The sequence below is a fragment of the Eptatretus burgeri genome, chromosome 4 (assembly GCF_056783735.1).
Source record: "Eptatretus burgeri isolate ZD-2024b chromosome 4, Ebu_testis_v1, whole genome shotgun sequence".
Taxonomy (NCBI): Eukaryota; Metazoa; Chordata; class Myxini; order Myxiniformes; family Myxinidae; genus Eptatretus; species Eptatretus burgeri.
In genome coordinates, this window is record NC_140964.1 from 132,754,490 (window position 1) to 132,770,099 (window position 15,610).

A 15,610-nucleotide genomic window follows, 5' to 3' on the forward strand; every position below is an offset into this window, starting at 1 on the left:
ACTTGTCGAACAAGTTTCTTCCGAATCAATCCACAACTTGATGAGGTGTCAACCTGTGTCTCGTTTTTGCTCCATCTCTCAATGCTGAAGAAGGTTTTTCAGCCACACTGTCTCACAAAACGAGCTAATTTGAGTCCGAATGATGTCTCATAAATGAAGAAGATAGAAGTACATCTGGCACTTGGCCAAGGCTTCAGATTTTGGGACACTCACGAGGCTGTACTGTCAAAATGAAACGTCCCAGAAGTTAAAGCAAATGGATTCACATTTGTACATGTGGCATCTTAAAATAATCCTTCTTGCTTTAAAACATCATATCTTATAGTCTCCGATTATCTATGTAACAAAGCAGGAGTGTCTGTCTGTCTGTCTGTCTGTCCCTGAACTACTCCCTCAGTTTTAGGGATAGCCCCGGCAAACCTTCTGTGGAACATTTTGGAGTCCCAGCCGGTGTTCTCACGTGGGTGGGAGTTTTCATGAATACCTCAACACAAAGACGATTTTGAGTTTGGGATCTGTACGAAGATCCTCTCAATCAGGATATAACATCAGAATGGTGTTTGCCTTCGAAACAGTATTTTGTTAAATTAATGGTATCGTGTTATGTTGCTGTTTGAATGAAAATATGGAGAGCTTGAGTTTAAAGCAGAATGAGAAAAATGTGAGGAATTCCACCTGTGACATTCCTGGATTCAGCATTTGTAGTTTCGTCATTTTTTTTTGCCAACTCCTTCATGAACCGGCTGTCCAGTCCCTTCCTTGCAGAGCACGGGTACCTCACTCGTTTAAAATAAAATAATTACATCTCGTCATTTTTGACTGGCTTTGATGATAGTTTTCGAAAAGACCAAAATAAGGTAGCTGGCCCTTCAAACTTGGCCAACTGTGCTGAAACATCTGGGACGCTGCGGGTGGGTACCGCACATCATCATGGAACTAAACTGGGAAACTGCAAAAACAATATAAATGTTAAAATGTTGAAGTGTGCTGAATGAGAGCTTTAAAAACACAATTCCCTTCAAAGAGATCAAGCAATTTTGTCCTCGTGTTTCTTGTTGTCCTTCAGAAAGTAATTCGCCAAGGAAATCATGACTGCAAGTTGTATTTAAAACAAGGACAAACGTGTCCAAGAGCAGCGTCCCAAAGGTTTTGTCGGCTAAAAAAAAATAATAATAAAAAAAATAAAAAAACCCGATATTTTTTCACGTGCCTTGATTAAGCCATTTGCGAGACCTGTCATAATGCATTTACGTATTTACAAAATAAATAATGTATTGACGAAATTACAATATATTAAATGGAATAATCTTTAAATAGTAACGTGAACTTTTCGAAACTTTAAAGCAAATGTCCGCATATATTTAAAAGTTCAGAATAGACGCTCTCAAAGGGCACCCTTAATGCGATGATGTGGACAAGTGCTTCGTATTTAAGGAGATCTGGATCGTGTATATAAAAGGAGCCGAGTCCCAATATAAAGGTTTTGTCTTCACAAGAAGAACAAGAAGAACAACAACAACAACGCCGAGCTTTCTCTGAGCAGCGTTCGCTTCGCGAGACACTGCTAAAAATAAAATAAAAAATAAAAAGGGATATCTGAACTTTTGCCATTTTCAAAAAAGTGGGGATGAAATATATATATATATATATATTGCAGGGAATGGGAAAATTAGGAGCAGGGTTGAGGGAATGGGGGAGGGAGGAAAGAGAATTTGGGGTAATAGGATGAAAGAGAAAGAAGAAGGGGATGTATGAGGAATCTGGACTGCAATGCAAACAAAACTTTACAACATTGAGGAGCAAATGTTCCAGCTGGAGCCAAAATGGAATTATTTTCCCCACAAACTTTGAACAACATTCCTGCCATAATGCAAGATGTGCCTGACACAGAACATGAAACAAAAGACACATCTCAACATCACACAGCACTTTCTGTTATGTTATACAAACCTGGAACAAGGAGAGAAGCACTGCTGGATTCTTGCGTTGATGCATCGTTTGACTCTTTCATCGGGACAGATGAGTTCAAAAGGTTTTGAGGAAAGTCCATTTGGAAACTTGTTCCCTCTTCCAGATCACCTTCACCTGCACACAAGTCAACATTTAACCCAACACTGCCCTGAGAGGGTAGATGTTAAAACTGCAGGAACTGAAGTTTAGTTTACAACTCCGCAGGGTGTTGAAGGTCCACCAGAAACCCCTTTCTGGTAGAACTTCCAAAATCCCGAATCACTGCTCACCTTTATTCTTTCAATTCCTCTTTTTTCCCCGCCTTTGGAAAAAACTCCCACACACTTCAATCCCACTTTCCCCTCCAGGTCTTAAAAACAGCTGTTCACGATCATCTCTCATCTTCCCTCATCCATAACCATGATCTTTTCTTCCCCCATTAATCCACATCCTTCATATTCACTGCTCTCCTTCCATCTTGTTTACTCCATGTTCCCCACCCCATCCCGCTCCCTTCCACAGATTTCACAGAAGATCAAGGTATTTATTTACATGTAGGGAGTATAAAATAGTGACATACCAGACTTGGGTGTTGATCCATCATCCTGATGGTGGAGGTGGCAGACATCACTGAAACCAATTCCAATGAAACCTGGAATGTTTTCCAGCTGCTCATTTTGGAATCCAATGAAGTTTTGACAGAAACTGGAAAGTTCTCGAACAACATTCTCCAAGTTAACGAACACACTTCCCAACAGAGGAGAGCCCGCGAGCCGCACAACCTGCGGCTTCAAAAAAGATTTCACAAATTTGCAGAAGTCAGCATACATTGCAAATTTAAATTTCTCTTTGGCGAGAGAGAGGAGCTCTATTCGCAATGAATCGGATTCTGTACAAGCTCGAAGAACCTTCTGAGTCTCAATTCCAAGCACATTGATCACTGCTTGGGCTGTTTCTGTTCTCAGGCCTTGTGTTTGGAGCCATTCCAAGAAGCTGTCCATTCCACAGATGACCTGCCAGGGACACAAGCCTTATGTTAGGTAAAATGAATGTGTTTCTATTGTTGTGGTTGTGTCCTCCTCCCCGTTGGAATCTGGCGAGACATCTCATTATGACTAACGGTGGAGCGTTTTGAGGTCTTCCCCACCAAATTATGCATCTCTGCTGTGATACTGTTTGGAGTGGAAGTCCAAATTGACCCAGAATTTCACCAATTGTCAAATACAAGGAAGGTTGAAGAGACTGATGTGTGACGCAGTCCAGGTGTGTGGCATTCAATCACCATGGCCAATCAATCCCTTAAAGACCCTTTTTAAAAAAAAAACATGTACTATGGATAAAAGGAAAGGGTTGCAATGGAACTCAGGATTTAATGGAAGATGGAGATACAATTCGACTTTGCAAAAAGACCCATGCAACGCACTTCGTCCCATACACCCACTGGACATGAGGGGAAGATCTGACTGCACGAAGACTTATGAAATAACTGCCTGGGGATCACTGTATGTTGGGTGCCATTGTCTAAGAGGCATGTGGCTTTGCAAATCCGCAACAGTACGACAGTACTCCATGTGTGGGGATGTTACGGGAAAAAATATCTGCCCATTCAAATGTGGACATCATCATATGCTTCAAAACTCCTCCAGAGTGAAATTGTAAGCATTCAAAAACCATCCATTAAAATAGGCAAAAGCACAGGGAAGGAAACACAGATTCAATGGAGGACGTAATAAATCTCCACATATTCTGTCTCATGTTGACAACATCTATATATGAATATGTACGTGTACAAATGTATATACATTATATTGTTGCGAATTCGTGCCCGCCGGCGTGCGAACGGCCACGTAACTCAAATCGCGGCACGTCGCCCACCGGACGGACAATTCTGTCGTGACCCTCTCGGACTAACGCCGGGAGCTAGTCACGGGTGGGCCTTTCGGCCTCACCACGATCGTGCCAACCGGCCCCACGCGTGGGATAGGGTTGTTCGCCAAACTCGACCTACCTAAGTACCCACGCGGAGGGTAGACCGGGCGATCGCACCTCGTCGCAGGTCGACTCCGGACACGGGCCACTTCAGCGACCCGTTCCGTACTATCGGGAGAACCGAGCGGTGTTATCGTCGGCCTCGACGGTTCCGATTAATTATCGGGCGTATTAAGCCCACGACGAACCCTTTACGTGAAGCAAGATGGAGATTCAATTGAAGAAAAGATGAAGCGAAACGGGAAAACAGTTCAACATGATGCACATTTATTCCGGGCACACGGAAAGTACACATATACAATTACAACAATTATGCACATATATCAAATGCTACAAAAGAAACACAACAATGCAGATCTACCACCGACTACGCGTGCACACGGCAACACTTACACAGTTTTACTTTACAGACGGCGCCAACAACACATTTACTCAAAAGCAAAAGAAAAGGGCCACCCTCAAAGACAAGGGGGCAGACGGGGCCTGTGGGCCAATATTTGCACAGGACCTGAAAGAGCGGTCAGGTCCGCGAGACTGGGTGGATCCTACCCGTGTCTTTGTGGTGAGCCGCAAATGTGGCGGCGCGGCGGTGCCCCGACTTCATGCTCCTTCGCGGGTTTCGTTGGCACTGCTTGGAGTGGGGTGGGAACGGGGCCCCCTTTTCGCACTATCTCAGCGCGGGGGGAAAAAGGGGGGGGGATTGTTGATGCTCTGGGGAAAGAGGATAGCTGGCTTGCTTGGGTCCCGCGACGAGCGATTCCACCGCGAGCTCGTCGCCGACCGCAGTCTTCCTTGCCTCGGACCCGAGCAACTCGGTCTCTTCCCCCATTCTCCTCAGCAGACTGCAGCAAACCACCTGTACGCCCTCGCCTCCCGACTACACTCCGCGCTCCAAGCTCCAGGCTTCCTTTCTCTGCAGCTCCCCGGCAGACTCCGAACCCCGACAGACTGCTCAAATTCGCCCCGCGCTCGGCGCTTTCTAGGCCGGCAGGAGAACCCATATGCAAATTTCTGGATCAGAACGAGCTCGAGGGTGGAGCCACGCTCGCCCATTGGACGGAGAAAAAAGGGCGTGAGTCTCCCCTGATCCTAGAATTTGCATATCTCGATTCTTCAGCGACGCTCCTGGAGGCGGGGCCAAACCGCCCCGCGCTTGCTGATTGGACGGATCAGAAGTGGGCGTGTCGCATTCCTGATCCGAATTCTCCTCGGAAAGGCCGCATTTTGCACTCGTGGCTCGGCGCGCGTCCCGTACGAGCCCAGGACAGCCTGACGCTCGGTGCTCACAAGTGGTGCGGGAATGGCGGTAGAAGGAGGAGAGGTGAAGGTGGTGGAGGGTTTATGGTGGTGGTTTATGGCCATGGTGCCGTTTGGAATGGCAGTGATGCGATGTTTGCGGGAGCGAGTTGTGAAGGAAAAGATCGTGGCTGTTGGCGTTGTTGTTGTTGTGAAGCGGCGTTGTGGTTGGTGGTTGTTGTGTGATGGCGGTTGAGACGTGGTTGGTTCAAAATAAAGATAGAACAGAAAAACGACTATCTCAAAGGGTCGCAGCCTGAATGAATCACATTTATTCCCTCTAAACAACGGGTTTGGGGCTAACTACACATGTACTTAGAGATATCTCACCTACGGGACCTGAATGGTGGTTTGCAAATTTCATCAACCGCAACAATATTATATATATATATATATATATATATCTTCTTCTTCCTCTTTCGGCTTGCTCCCGCTAGGGGTCGCCACAGCGGACCAACTGTCTCCATTTTGCTCTATCCTCCACATCTTCCATTGACACTCCAACCACCCGCATGTCCGCCCTCACCGCATCCATGAACCTCTTCTTTGGCCTTCCTCTTCTCCTCCTGCCTGGCGGCTCCATCTTCAACATCCTTCTCCCGATATACTCCGTTTCCCTCCTGTGCACATGTCCAAACCATCTCAATCTCGCCTCTCTCACTTTGTCTCCAAACCGTCCTACCTGCGCTGTCCCTCTAATACACTCATTTCTTATCCTATCCATCCTCGTCACTCCCCAACGAGAATCGCAGCATCTTTAACTCTGCCACCTCCAGCTCTGCTTCCTGTCTTTTTGTTAGCGCCACCACCTCCAAACCATACAACATAGCTGGTCTCACTACCGTCTTGTATACTTTCCCCTTCACTCTTGCAGCTACCCTTCTGTCACAAATCACTCCTGCAACTCTTCTCCACCCACTCCATCCTGCCTGCACTCTCTTTTCACTTCTCTCCCACACTCTCCGTTACTTTGGACAGTTGATCCCAAGTATTTAAACCAATCCACCTTCCCCACCTCAACTCCTTGCAACTGCACCATACCACCACCCTCCCTCTCATTTACGCACATGTACTCCGTCTTACTCCTACTGACGAACATTCCCCTTCTCTCCAGTGCGTACCTCCACCTCTCAAGGCTCGATTCAGCCTGCTCCCTACTCTCCCTACAGCTCATGATGTCATCTGCAGAACATCATGGTCCATGGAGACTCCACTCTGATCTCGTCCGTCAACCTGTCCATCACCATTGCAAACAGGAAAAGGGCTCAGAGTCGATCCTTGGTGCAATCCCACTTTAACCTTAAACCGGTCCGTCATTCCTACCGCACACCTCACCGCTGTCACACTGTCCTCATACATATCCTGCACGATCCTCACATACTTCTCCACCACTCCCGACTTCCTCATACAATGCCACAACTCCTCTCTTGGCACCCTATCATAAGCTTTCTCTAAATCCACAAACACACAATGTAACTCTTTCTGGCCTTCCCTATACTTCTCCATCAACATTCTCAAAGCAAACATCGCATCAGTGGTGCTCTTTCCTGGCATAAACCCATATTGCTGCTCACAGATCGTCACCTCTCCTCTCAACCGAGCTTCCACTACTCTTTCCCACAACTTCATGGTGTGGCTTAACAACTTTATCCCTCTGTAATTTCCACAGCTCTGCACATCACCCTTATTCTTGAAAATCGGAATCAGTACACTTAATCTCCACTCCTCCGGCATCCTCTCACTTTCCAAGACTTTATTAAACAATCTGGTTAACAACCCCACTGCCATCTCTCCTAAGCACTTCCATGCCTCCACTGGTATACCATCTGGGCCAACCGCCTTTCCACTTTTCATCTTCTTCATAGCAGTCCTCACTTCATCCTTACTGATGCACCCCACTTCCAGATTCACTATCTCCACCTCTTCCAACCTTCTCTCTCTCTCATTTTCTTCATTCATCAGCTCCTCAAAGTACTCCATCCACCTTCTCAACACACTCTCCTCGCTCGTCAGCACATTCCCATTTGCGTCCTTTATCACCCGAACCTGCAGCACATCCTTCCCAGCTCGGTCCCTCTGTCTTGCCAATCGGTATAAATCCTTTTCCCCTTCTTTTGTATCCAGCTTCTCATACAGCTCGTCATATGCCTTTTCCTTGGCCTTTGCCACCTCTCTTTTTGCTTTTCGACGCCACTCCTTGTACTCCTGCCGACTTTCTTCATCTCTCTGACTATCCCACTTCTTTTTCGCCAACCCCTTCTTCCTTATACTTTCCTGTACTTCCTCATTCCACCACCAAGTCTCCTTATCTTCCTTCCTCTGTCCAGATGTCACACCAAGTACCTTCCGAGCTATCTCCCTCCCACAACTTCTGCTGTCGTTGCCCAATCATCCCACCCATCTTTACCACCATCCAGCGCCTGTTTCACCTCCTCCCTAAATTTCACGCAACAGTCTTCCTCCTTCAGCTTCCACCATCTGGTCCTTGGTTCAGCCCTCACTCTCTTCCTCAACCTCACCTCGAAAGTCATCCTACAGACCACCAATCGATGCTGTCGAGCTACACTCTCCCCTGCCACAACCTTACAGTCACGAATCTCTTTATATATATATATATATATATATATATATATATATATATATATATATATATATATATATATATATATATATATATATATATATATATTGTTGCGGGGTCAGGTGAGAAGACCACGTCGATTCTCACCAGACTCCCCGGAATTGTAGGCCGTCGCTCATGGATAATTCTATGATGCAGCGGGTCGCTAAACCGACCGTGGACGCCAATAACTCAACTGCGTGACCTTCGGGTCCTCCCGTATATGGAATCGGGTTACCTAATTAACAACGTGGTTTAATTACCGGGGAACCACACCCTCGGTACCCCTTGTCCGAACCGGATCGGATCACTTCTCCGGATCGGATGCAGCCGAGCAACACTGCCAAGGACGTACCGGCGAGAAAGAAAGGATCCTTCGGAATAAAGACCTGGCTTCACGTCGATTCGAACCAATGAGAGAAAAGACAGGCGAACTGGGAACATTCCGAATGATAATTATTTCTTAACAAGCAAGCGCAGAAAAGTATGTGGAACGACAAAGATTTATTGGGAACGTAACGCAGGGAAAGAGGAGAAAGGTGCGGTGCGACAATAATACAAGCAACTTCCGAAAGTAGACACAGAGCAGACTTGACGCGAGATTAATAACAGTGACAACAATAATGTGCTTCTGCAGACTTACTTCACAGACAGGCACCAGCACACTCAGACACACACAGAAAAAGAAATCCCAATGCGAAGGGACATTGGCAACCAGGGAGGGAGGGGGTTGAAGTTATGCTCTCAATACCTGGGCTCTGTAGTGCGGAACCCGACAGTAGTCACATTGTCTCTGGCCCAAGCTGCACGTGTGGAACCTGTGTTTTGAAGGAGGAGCTTGAGTGGATAAGGGCGGAGTCCAGAATGCGAAGGTGGAGCAGTGGGCGGAGGATCGAAGCAGGAGGTGAGGTCGACGTCGTGTGGGTGGAGACGAGAAGCAGGATGCGGATCGTCAAGGCAAGACGTGGGCACAGTCAAGAAGCAGGAACACACCACGTGAAAACACCACTCCGAATCACACACACAAGACGGAGGAGCTTCTCCATCTTTTATAGAGCCCGAAGCTCAGGGGAGGGGATTATGCCGAATTTGACGTCATCGCCCGAATCAGGAGCTTTGATTGGCCCCGACCCCTCATGTGGTCCGGCAGCTTCGGCCGGGTTTCGGGTTGACGTTTGTGCAGCTCGCCCACCTTCCTGCTAAAGCGTACGTTACTCGAAGCACATGTCGGGTTTCGGGTAGACGTTGGTGCAGCCCGCCCACCTTACTGCGAAAGCGTACGTCACTCGCCGCACATGTTGGGTTTCGGGTAGACATTGGTGCAGCCCGCCCACCTGACTGCAAAAGCGTTCGTCACTGATTTATCCCAGGAAAGATCGGAGGGGAGGGTACCGTGGAAGCTCAAAGTGACAGTCCAGCACGTCGCGGATTTTGCCTCAGAAAAGAAAAGAATTGAAATGGAGGGGAAAATGATTTAATAACCCGAGCTATTAGATCATCGCAACGCATTCCCTGTTGTCCCGCTAAACAAAAGGAAGGGGTCTATCTGCACGTATATTCATGGCATAATTGTCTTGGGACACCTCTCTGTTGTATGCATGCAGTTCTGGGAACCGCAACAATATGCATGAATGGAGGCAATACCCCTGGGCAGTCATTGGTAGAATAATTATACTGAGCATGAAGTCATCATGGAACAAAATCAGCAAAATCTATCAATGTGATGGCAAATTTCTATTTTGGAGAACAACTGCCCTTCCCAACCGCCATAAATCCCTTTCAACCCCGATTTTCTAAATAGCATGAAAAAAACTTTGGTGCATCACAGATGATGAAGGTTGCAGTCAAGTTTCATCAGAATTGTATGTGTTGTTTATGAGAAGAAAGCAAACAGTATTTTAGGGGGCAACCCCCATAAACCTCCTTTGGGGCCGAATTTTTCAATGCCATGAACAAACTTTGGGACAATCAAGGTGATGAAAGTTGTGGTAAAGTTTCATCGAAATCGTACGTGTATTTTTCAGAGAAGTAGCAGCAAGTATATATGGATGGACGGACGGACGACACGCCATCCCATCAGCTCCCCAGAACGTAAACTCAAAACGAAAACACGTTCCATCCATGAAGCTGTCCGTCAGTCAGTGAGTCCGGGAAGACGATATTATGTCAATTAATCACCTCCTGCAAGCCTGGTGTTGGCTTCGTGGTTAAGGTAGCAGTATTGGGATCTGAGGGTCCTGAGAATGAGGCCCGTTGGCAAATGAAGTAACACCAGGTGGGATTGAATGAGCATGTCATCCTTCCGAGGTCAGCAAAATGAGTACTTTTAAACTGGTATCCTGTGTCACAGTGGTGAACCATCCAGGAGTGTGCCCAATAGCCCAAGAGACTGCTTCGGCAGCACCAACGCGAAGCAGTGTATTGTCCCGACGGATGGACTGGTAGAGGGGCACAGCATCAGCGGCACAAACGTGCTCCGAGAAATGATAGCAACCTGGCAGCTTCGCTGCAATATGGAAGAACAGAACAGAGAACGTCCTGTTTGAATGTTTGTTTCAGATTGCACTTACGTCTATTAGTTCAGTGCTATTGGAATGTACCTTTCGACATGTTGGACTGCTGAGACTCCTTTGACCAATGCAGACCATTTAAAAACCCCTAAGACCTTCAAGATTCCAAAAGACCAGAAAGACACAAAACACCCCGAGTACCACAAAAATCCAAAACACCCCGAGGACCCAAATATCTCTGAAGATGCTTGAGACCCTTGATACATTTCAGATAGATGAAACTTTGATGCTTGACCACTTTGACCTTTTTATATCAATACTAATAAATGTCAGTCTGTGTATGTGTATGTGTTTGTGTAAGTGTCTGTGCATGCATCCTCAACTCTAAAATCATTCAACTTTGCATCCTTAAACAGAAAACACCAAGGAAGTGCAAGAGTGAAAATTGGGTGTTTGCATTAAAAAACAACAACACCCCTTGTGAAAATGATGAACTGCGGTATTTAATTATATCCTTCATCAGGTCACGCTTGGTCACCTCGCTCTCTGGGGTCTAAAGGAGTTTCCTGGGTAACCTCGCTGGAGTCTGAAGCCGCTGTGTTTTTTTGCCTGCATTTGCAGCACAACCATGCATTCACTTGGAACAGGCCGCAACGATTTCTTAACAATAAAGTTTTCTATTCCCCCCACTTTCCTCAATCGTTTTATCGAAAGAATGCCTGTTCATCATTTCTCCGACACGTTGTGCACATTGCTTTAGCAAGTACTATCGTTTTCAAATAAGGAGCTTGGAGCGACTTCATGCATTATATCTGATACAATTTTCCACGATTGACTCTCACAAAGTAATTCAAGTATATCATCAAAATATTATTTCGGTTTTGAGGATCAGGTATCATCTTCTGAGGTTTCACTAAATAATCTAGAATCACTGAGGTATCACTGAATAAGTGTGAAAATCTTATAATTTCAAGAAACGAGTCTTAAAATTAATCCGACATACCCATTTACTTTAAGCAAGCAAGGCTATGTTCCTTCCTTCTCCATCAATACACAAGAAAATGTGAAATTTCCAAAGCATTAAACTTATCTTTTTCTGCTCTTTGGAGAATTCCATCGAGTGAACAAATTTTTTTTTGGAACGTGCTAAAATTAACGAGCTTCATTTAGCAAAACGATTTAATGCATTGACGTGAGACCTCGCACCCTGTCCCCCAGAGGGACTGCCTTTCCATAGCATCTGCCAGATGTGTGTCTATTTTCGGAGGTTTTGCGAGGTGTTTTACAGGGTATCAAAGCAAATCTGGTAAAAAAAAATTGGCATTTAAAAAAAAGTTATGTTTGCGCGGACCCTGAACCGAGGTGACGCGTGCACGGACGAGCAGGCAAGATGGCGGATTATCTGCAATGTTCGTCACAGGCGATTGAACTTTGCGATGTCTCCAAGGTTGTTCTGAATCAAGCTGCAACTTTTTTGTGGATAAAGGCATTATTTGAACAAATTCAGTTAGTTTCATCAACTCCTGCATGCACGGTGAAGAGAAGCGTTAAAGTCAAAGGGATCCTTTATGATTTGCAGTGACAGCCTGGCCAACCATTCAATATCAAACATTTAATTGGAGTTCTTGCAGGAGTGCTCAAGCCACTTGTTGAACGCCTTTCAATCGATGGTGGTGCCGCGCTGCGTCCTCCTGGGCGAGTCGTTCACTCAATTCACTGCGGAAGCTTTTGTTCGTGCTCCGTCACAGCTCAAGGTGGTTGTGAAATACTCAGAGTTGTTTGCCAGAGTAACATGTTTTCTAAATTACTGAGCCAAATATTTTTTTCCTGTCCCATTTTTTCCATCTCCATGTTCCATGTCCCATAATCTGTTCATAAAGATTAATGTTTGTGAACCTATCCCTGAAACGTCGATAGAAATGCAACGTTGTACTTCAGTGAAAGCTTCTCAGGTTTTTGGGTTACTGCACTGACATCAGTGAAACGTTTCAAAAAGCATAACATATATCTACAAACATTTTCAATAATATATATATATATATATATATATATATATATATATATATATATATATATATATATATATATATATATATATATATATATATATATATATATATATATATATATATATATATATATATATATATATATATATATATATATATATATATACATACATATACATATACATAAGCCTGGTGTTGGCGCAGTGGTTAGGGCAGCGGCTTGGGATCCAAAAGGTCCTGAGTTCAAGCCCCGTTGGGCCACTGAATTAATACACCAGGGGGTTGACTCAGCCTGTCATCCTTCCGAGGTCGGCGAAATGAGTACCAGTATACTGGGCCGGTGTATACCCCGGTTAAAATAGGTGTACCATATCCCTGTGTCGTAAGAGGCGACCGGGGTTGTGTCAGGAAGGGCATCCGGCGTAAAACATGTGCCAAATCACTATGCGGATCATGATGGATGATCCGCTGTGGCGACCCCTAACAGGAGCAGCCGAAAGAAGAAGAAGAAGATATATACATATACATATACAGTGGTACCTCTACTTACGAATGTCTCTACATACGAATGTTTCAGGTTACGAAGCGCCTGAACGGGAAAATATTGCCTCTCATTACGAAGGCGTTTCAGGATACGAAGTCAAAAATACAGTGCAGTACGCGCTGCTTTTCGCTGCTCCCAGAGTTTCCCGAACGTAAACAAACTTGTAGCTGCTCTGCCATTGGCTATCGCCTAAAATCTGCCTGGCAACCCTTTGCGTATGCGTGTATCCCAGCATGCTCTTCGTGTCCCCGTCGCGCTCTGTAAATATAGTTATACTGTATACAGTCTATAGTCCCGCTACGAAGTGCTCGGACAGTGTTACAGTACAGTACGCGTGTGGATTACAGTAACTTATTCACAATGGATCCCAAGAAAGCAATGAAGAAAAGTGGACAAGGAGAAAAGAAGAAGAGAGTTTTTCTGGCCATACAAACAAAGCAAGAGATAATAGAAAGGTATGAAAAGGGGATGCGTTTGATTGATCTCACAAAAGAATATGGCCGTAATATATCTACGATCGGTACGATAATAAAACAAAAGGAAGCCCTAAAAGCTACGGCTCCTTCCAAAGGCCTCTCTCTCATTTCCAAGAGGAGGTCGGCAGTGAACGATGAGATGGAGAGGTTGTTACTCGTGTGGATAAATGAGAAAGAGATCGCTGGTGACACAGTGACAGAGGCCATAATTTGCGCAAAGGCAACCGCCATCTTCACTGACCTCGTGAAGGAGGATACAGGCGAGGGAAATTCGGCGCAGTTAGTAACGAGAATAGCAGTTAAAAGGTAAATGAATATTTTTATTATTTCCTTTATTCTTTGTTTTTTACATCATGTGCCTCTCGTTTTATGTTTATTGTGTGGAAATCTAATTTTAACATGTATTTGTTTCATGTTCTGATGCATTTTTATGATTTATTAAAAAAAAATGTCCGAATTTTGCGGGGCTTGGAACGGATTAGCGCATTTACATTCAAAAGGCGTCTCTGCTTACGAAGGTTTCAGGTTACGAAACTACTCCCAGAACGAATTAAATTCGTAAGTAGAGGTACCACTGTATACATATATATATATATATATATATATATATATATATATATATATATATATATATATATATATATATATATATATATATATATATATATATATATATATTGTTGTGGTTGAGGAAATTCGCAAACCACCATTCAGGTCCCGTCGGTGAGATATCTCTGTCAGTACATGTGTAGTTAGCCCCAAACCCGTTGTTTCGAGGGAATAAATGTGAGTCATTCGGGCTGCGACCCTTTAAGATAGCCGTTTTTCTGTTCTATCTTTATTTTGAACCAACCACGTCTCAACCGCCATCACACAACAACCACCAACCGCAACGCCGCCAACAGCCACAACCTTTACCTTCACAGCTCGCTCCCGCAAACATGGCATCACCGCCATTCCAAGCGTCACCGTGGCCATGGACCAGCACTTTGGACCCTCCACCACCTTGGCCTCTCCTTCTGCCGCCATTCCCGCACCGCTTGTGGGCACCGAGCGTCAGGCTGTCCTGGACTCGTACAGGGCGCGCGCCGAGCCGCGGGTACAAAGTGCGGCCTTTCCGAGGAGAAGTCGGATCAGGAATGATACACGCCCACTTCTGATCCGTCCAATCAGCAAGCGCGGGGCGGTTTGGCCCCGCCTCCAGGCGAGTCGGAGTAGAATCGATACATGCAAATTCGAGGATCAGGGGAGATTCACGCCGCTTTTTCTCTGTCCAATGGGCGAGCGTGGCTCCACCCCTGAGCTCGTTCTGATCCAGAAATTTGCATGTGGGTTCTCCTGCCGTACTATAAAGCGCCGAGGGCGGGGCGAATTTAGTCAGTTTTGGGCTCGGGTGAGTTGGAGAAGTGTGGCAGCGGCAGAGAGTTTTTCGGTCAAGGGAGTTGGAGAAGAGTCAAGGCGAGTTGGAGAAGTGTGGCAGCGGCAGAGTGTGGCAGCAGCAGTCAAGACGGGTCTGGAGGTGAGTCAGTCTGTCGGGGTTTGGAGTCTGTCGGGGAGCTGCAGAGAGGGGAAGCCGGGAGTGCGGTCGAGGTCGCAGTGGAGTCGCTCGTCGCGGGACCCAAGCAAGCCAGCTATCCTCTTTCCCCAGAGCATCAACAATTCCCCCCTTCCCCCCCCCCCCGCGCTGAGATAGTGCGGAAAGGGGGCCCCGTTCCCACCCATTCCAAGCAGTGCCAACGAAACCCGCGGAGGAGTGCGGAGTCGGGGCACCGCCGCCACATTTGCGGCTCATCACAAGACGGGTAGGCTCCACCCGGTCTCGCGCCCACAGGCCCCGTCTGTTCCCTTGTCGTTGAGGGTGGCCCTTTTCTTTTGCTTTTGAGTATACGTGTTGTCGGCGCCGTCTGTAAAGTAAAACTGTGTAAGTGTTGCCGTGTGCTCGCGTAGTCGGTAGTAGATCTGCATTGTTGTGTTTCTTTTGTTGCAATTGCTTTTGGTGCATAATTGTACATGTGTGCTTTCCGTGTGCCGCAGAATAAATGTGCCTCATGTCGAACTGTTTTTCCCGTTTCGCTTCGTCTTTTCTTCAATTGAAACTCCATCTTTCTTCACATAAAGGGTTGGTAGTGGGCTTAATATGCCCGATAATTAATCGGAACCGTCGAGGCCGACGTTAACACCGCTCGGTTATCCCGATAGTACGGAACGGGTCGCTT

The 15,610-nt window shown here is 46.0% G+C and overlaps 1 protein-coding gene across 3 annotated transcripts in view; it reads right to left on the reverse strand.

Moving 5' to 3' along the window:
- Positions 1 to 15,610, reverse strand: part of LOC147029149 (uncharacterized) — a 141,610-nt gene that overhangs the window by 8,916 nt on the left and 117,084 nt on the right. Inside the window, exons 2-3 of one of the 3 annotated variants that reach the window (XM_085876282.1) lie at positions 2,531 to 2,963; positions 1,951 to 2,085 (exon numbers count right to left, since the gene is read on the reverse strand). The exons of the other annotated variants lie outside the window; for them this stretch is intronic. Coding sequence (XP_085732408.1) covers positions 1,951 to 2,085; positions 2,531 to 2,951 — 556 coding nt within the window. The 5' untranslated portion in view covers positions 2,952 to 2,963. The remainder of the gene's footprint in view (positions 1 to 1,950; positions 2,086 to 2,530; positions 2,964 to 15,610) is intronic. 3 annotated transcript variants of the gene reach the window in all.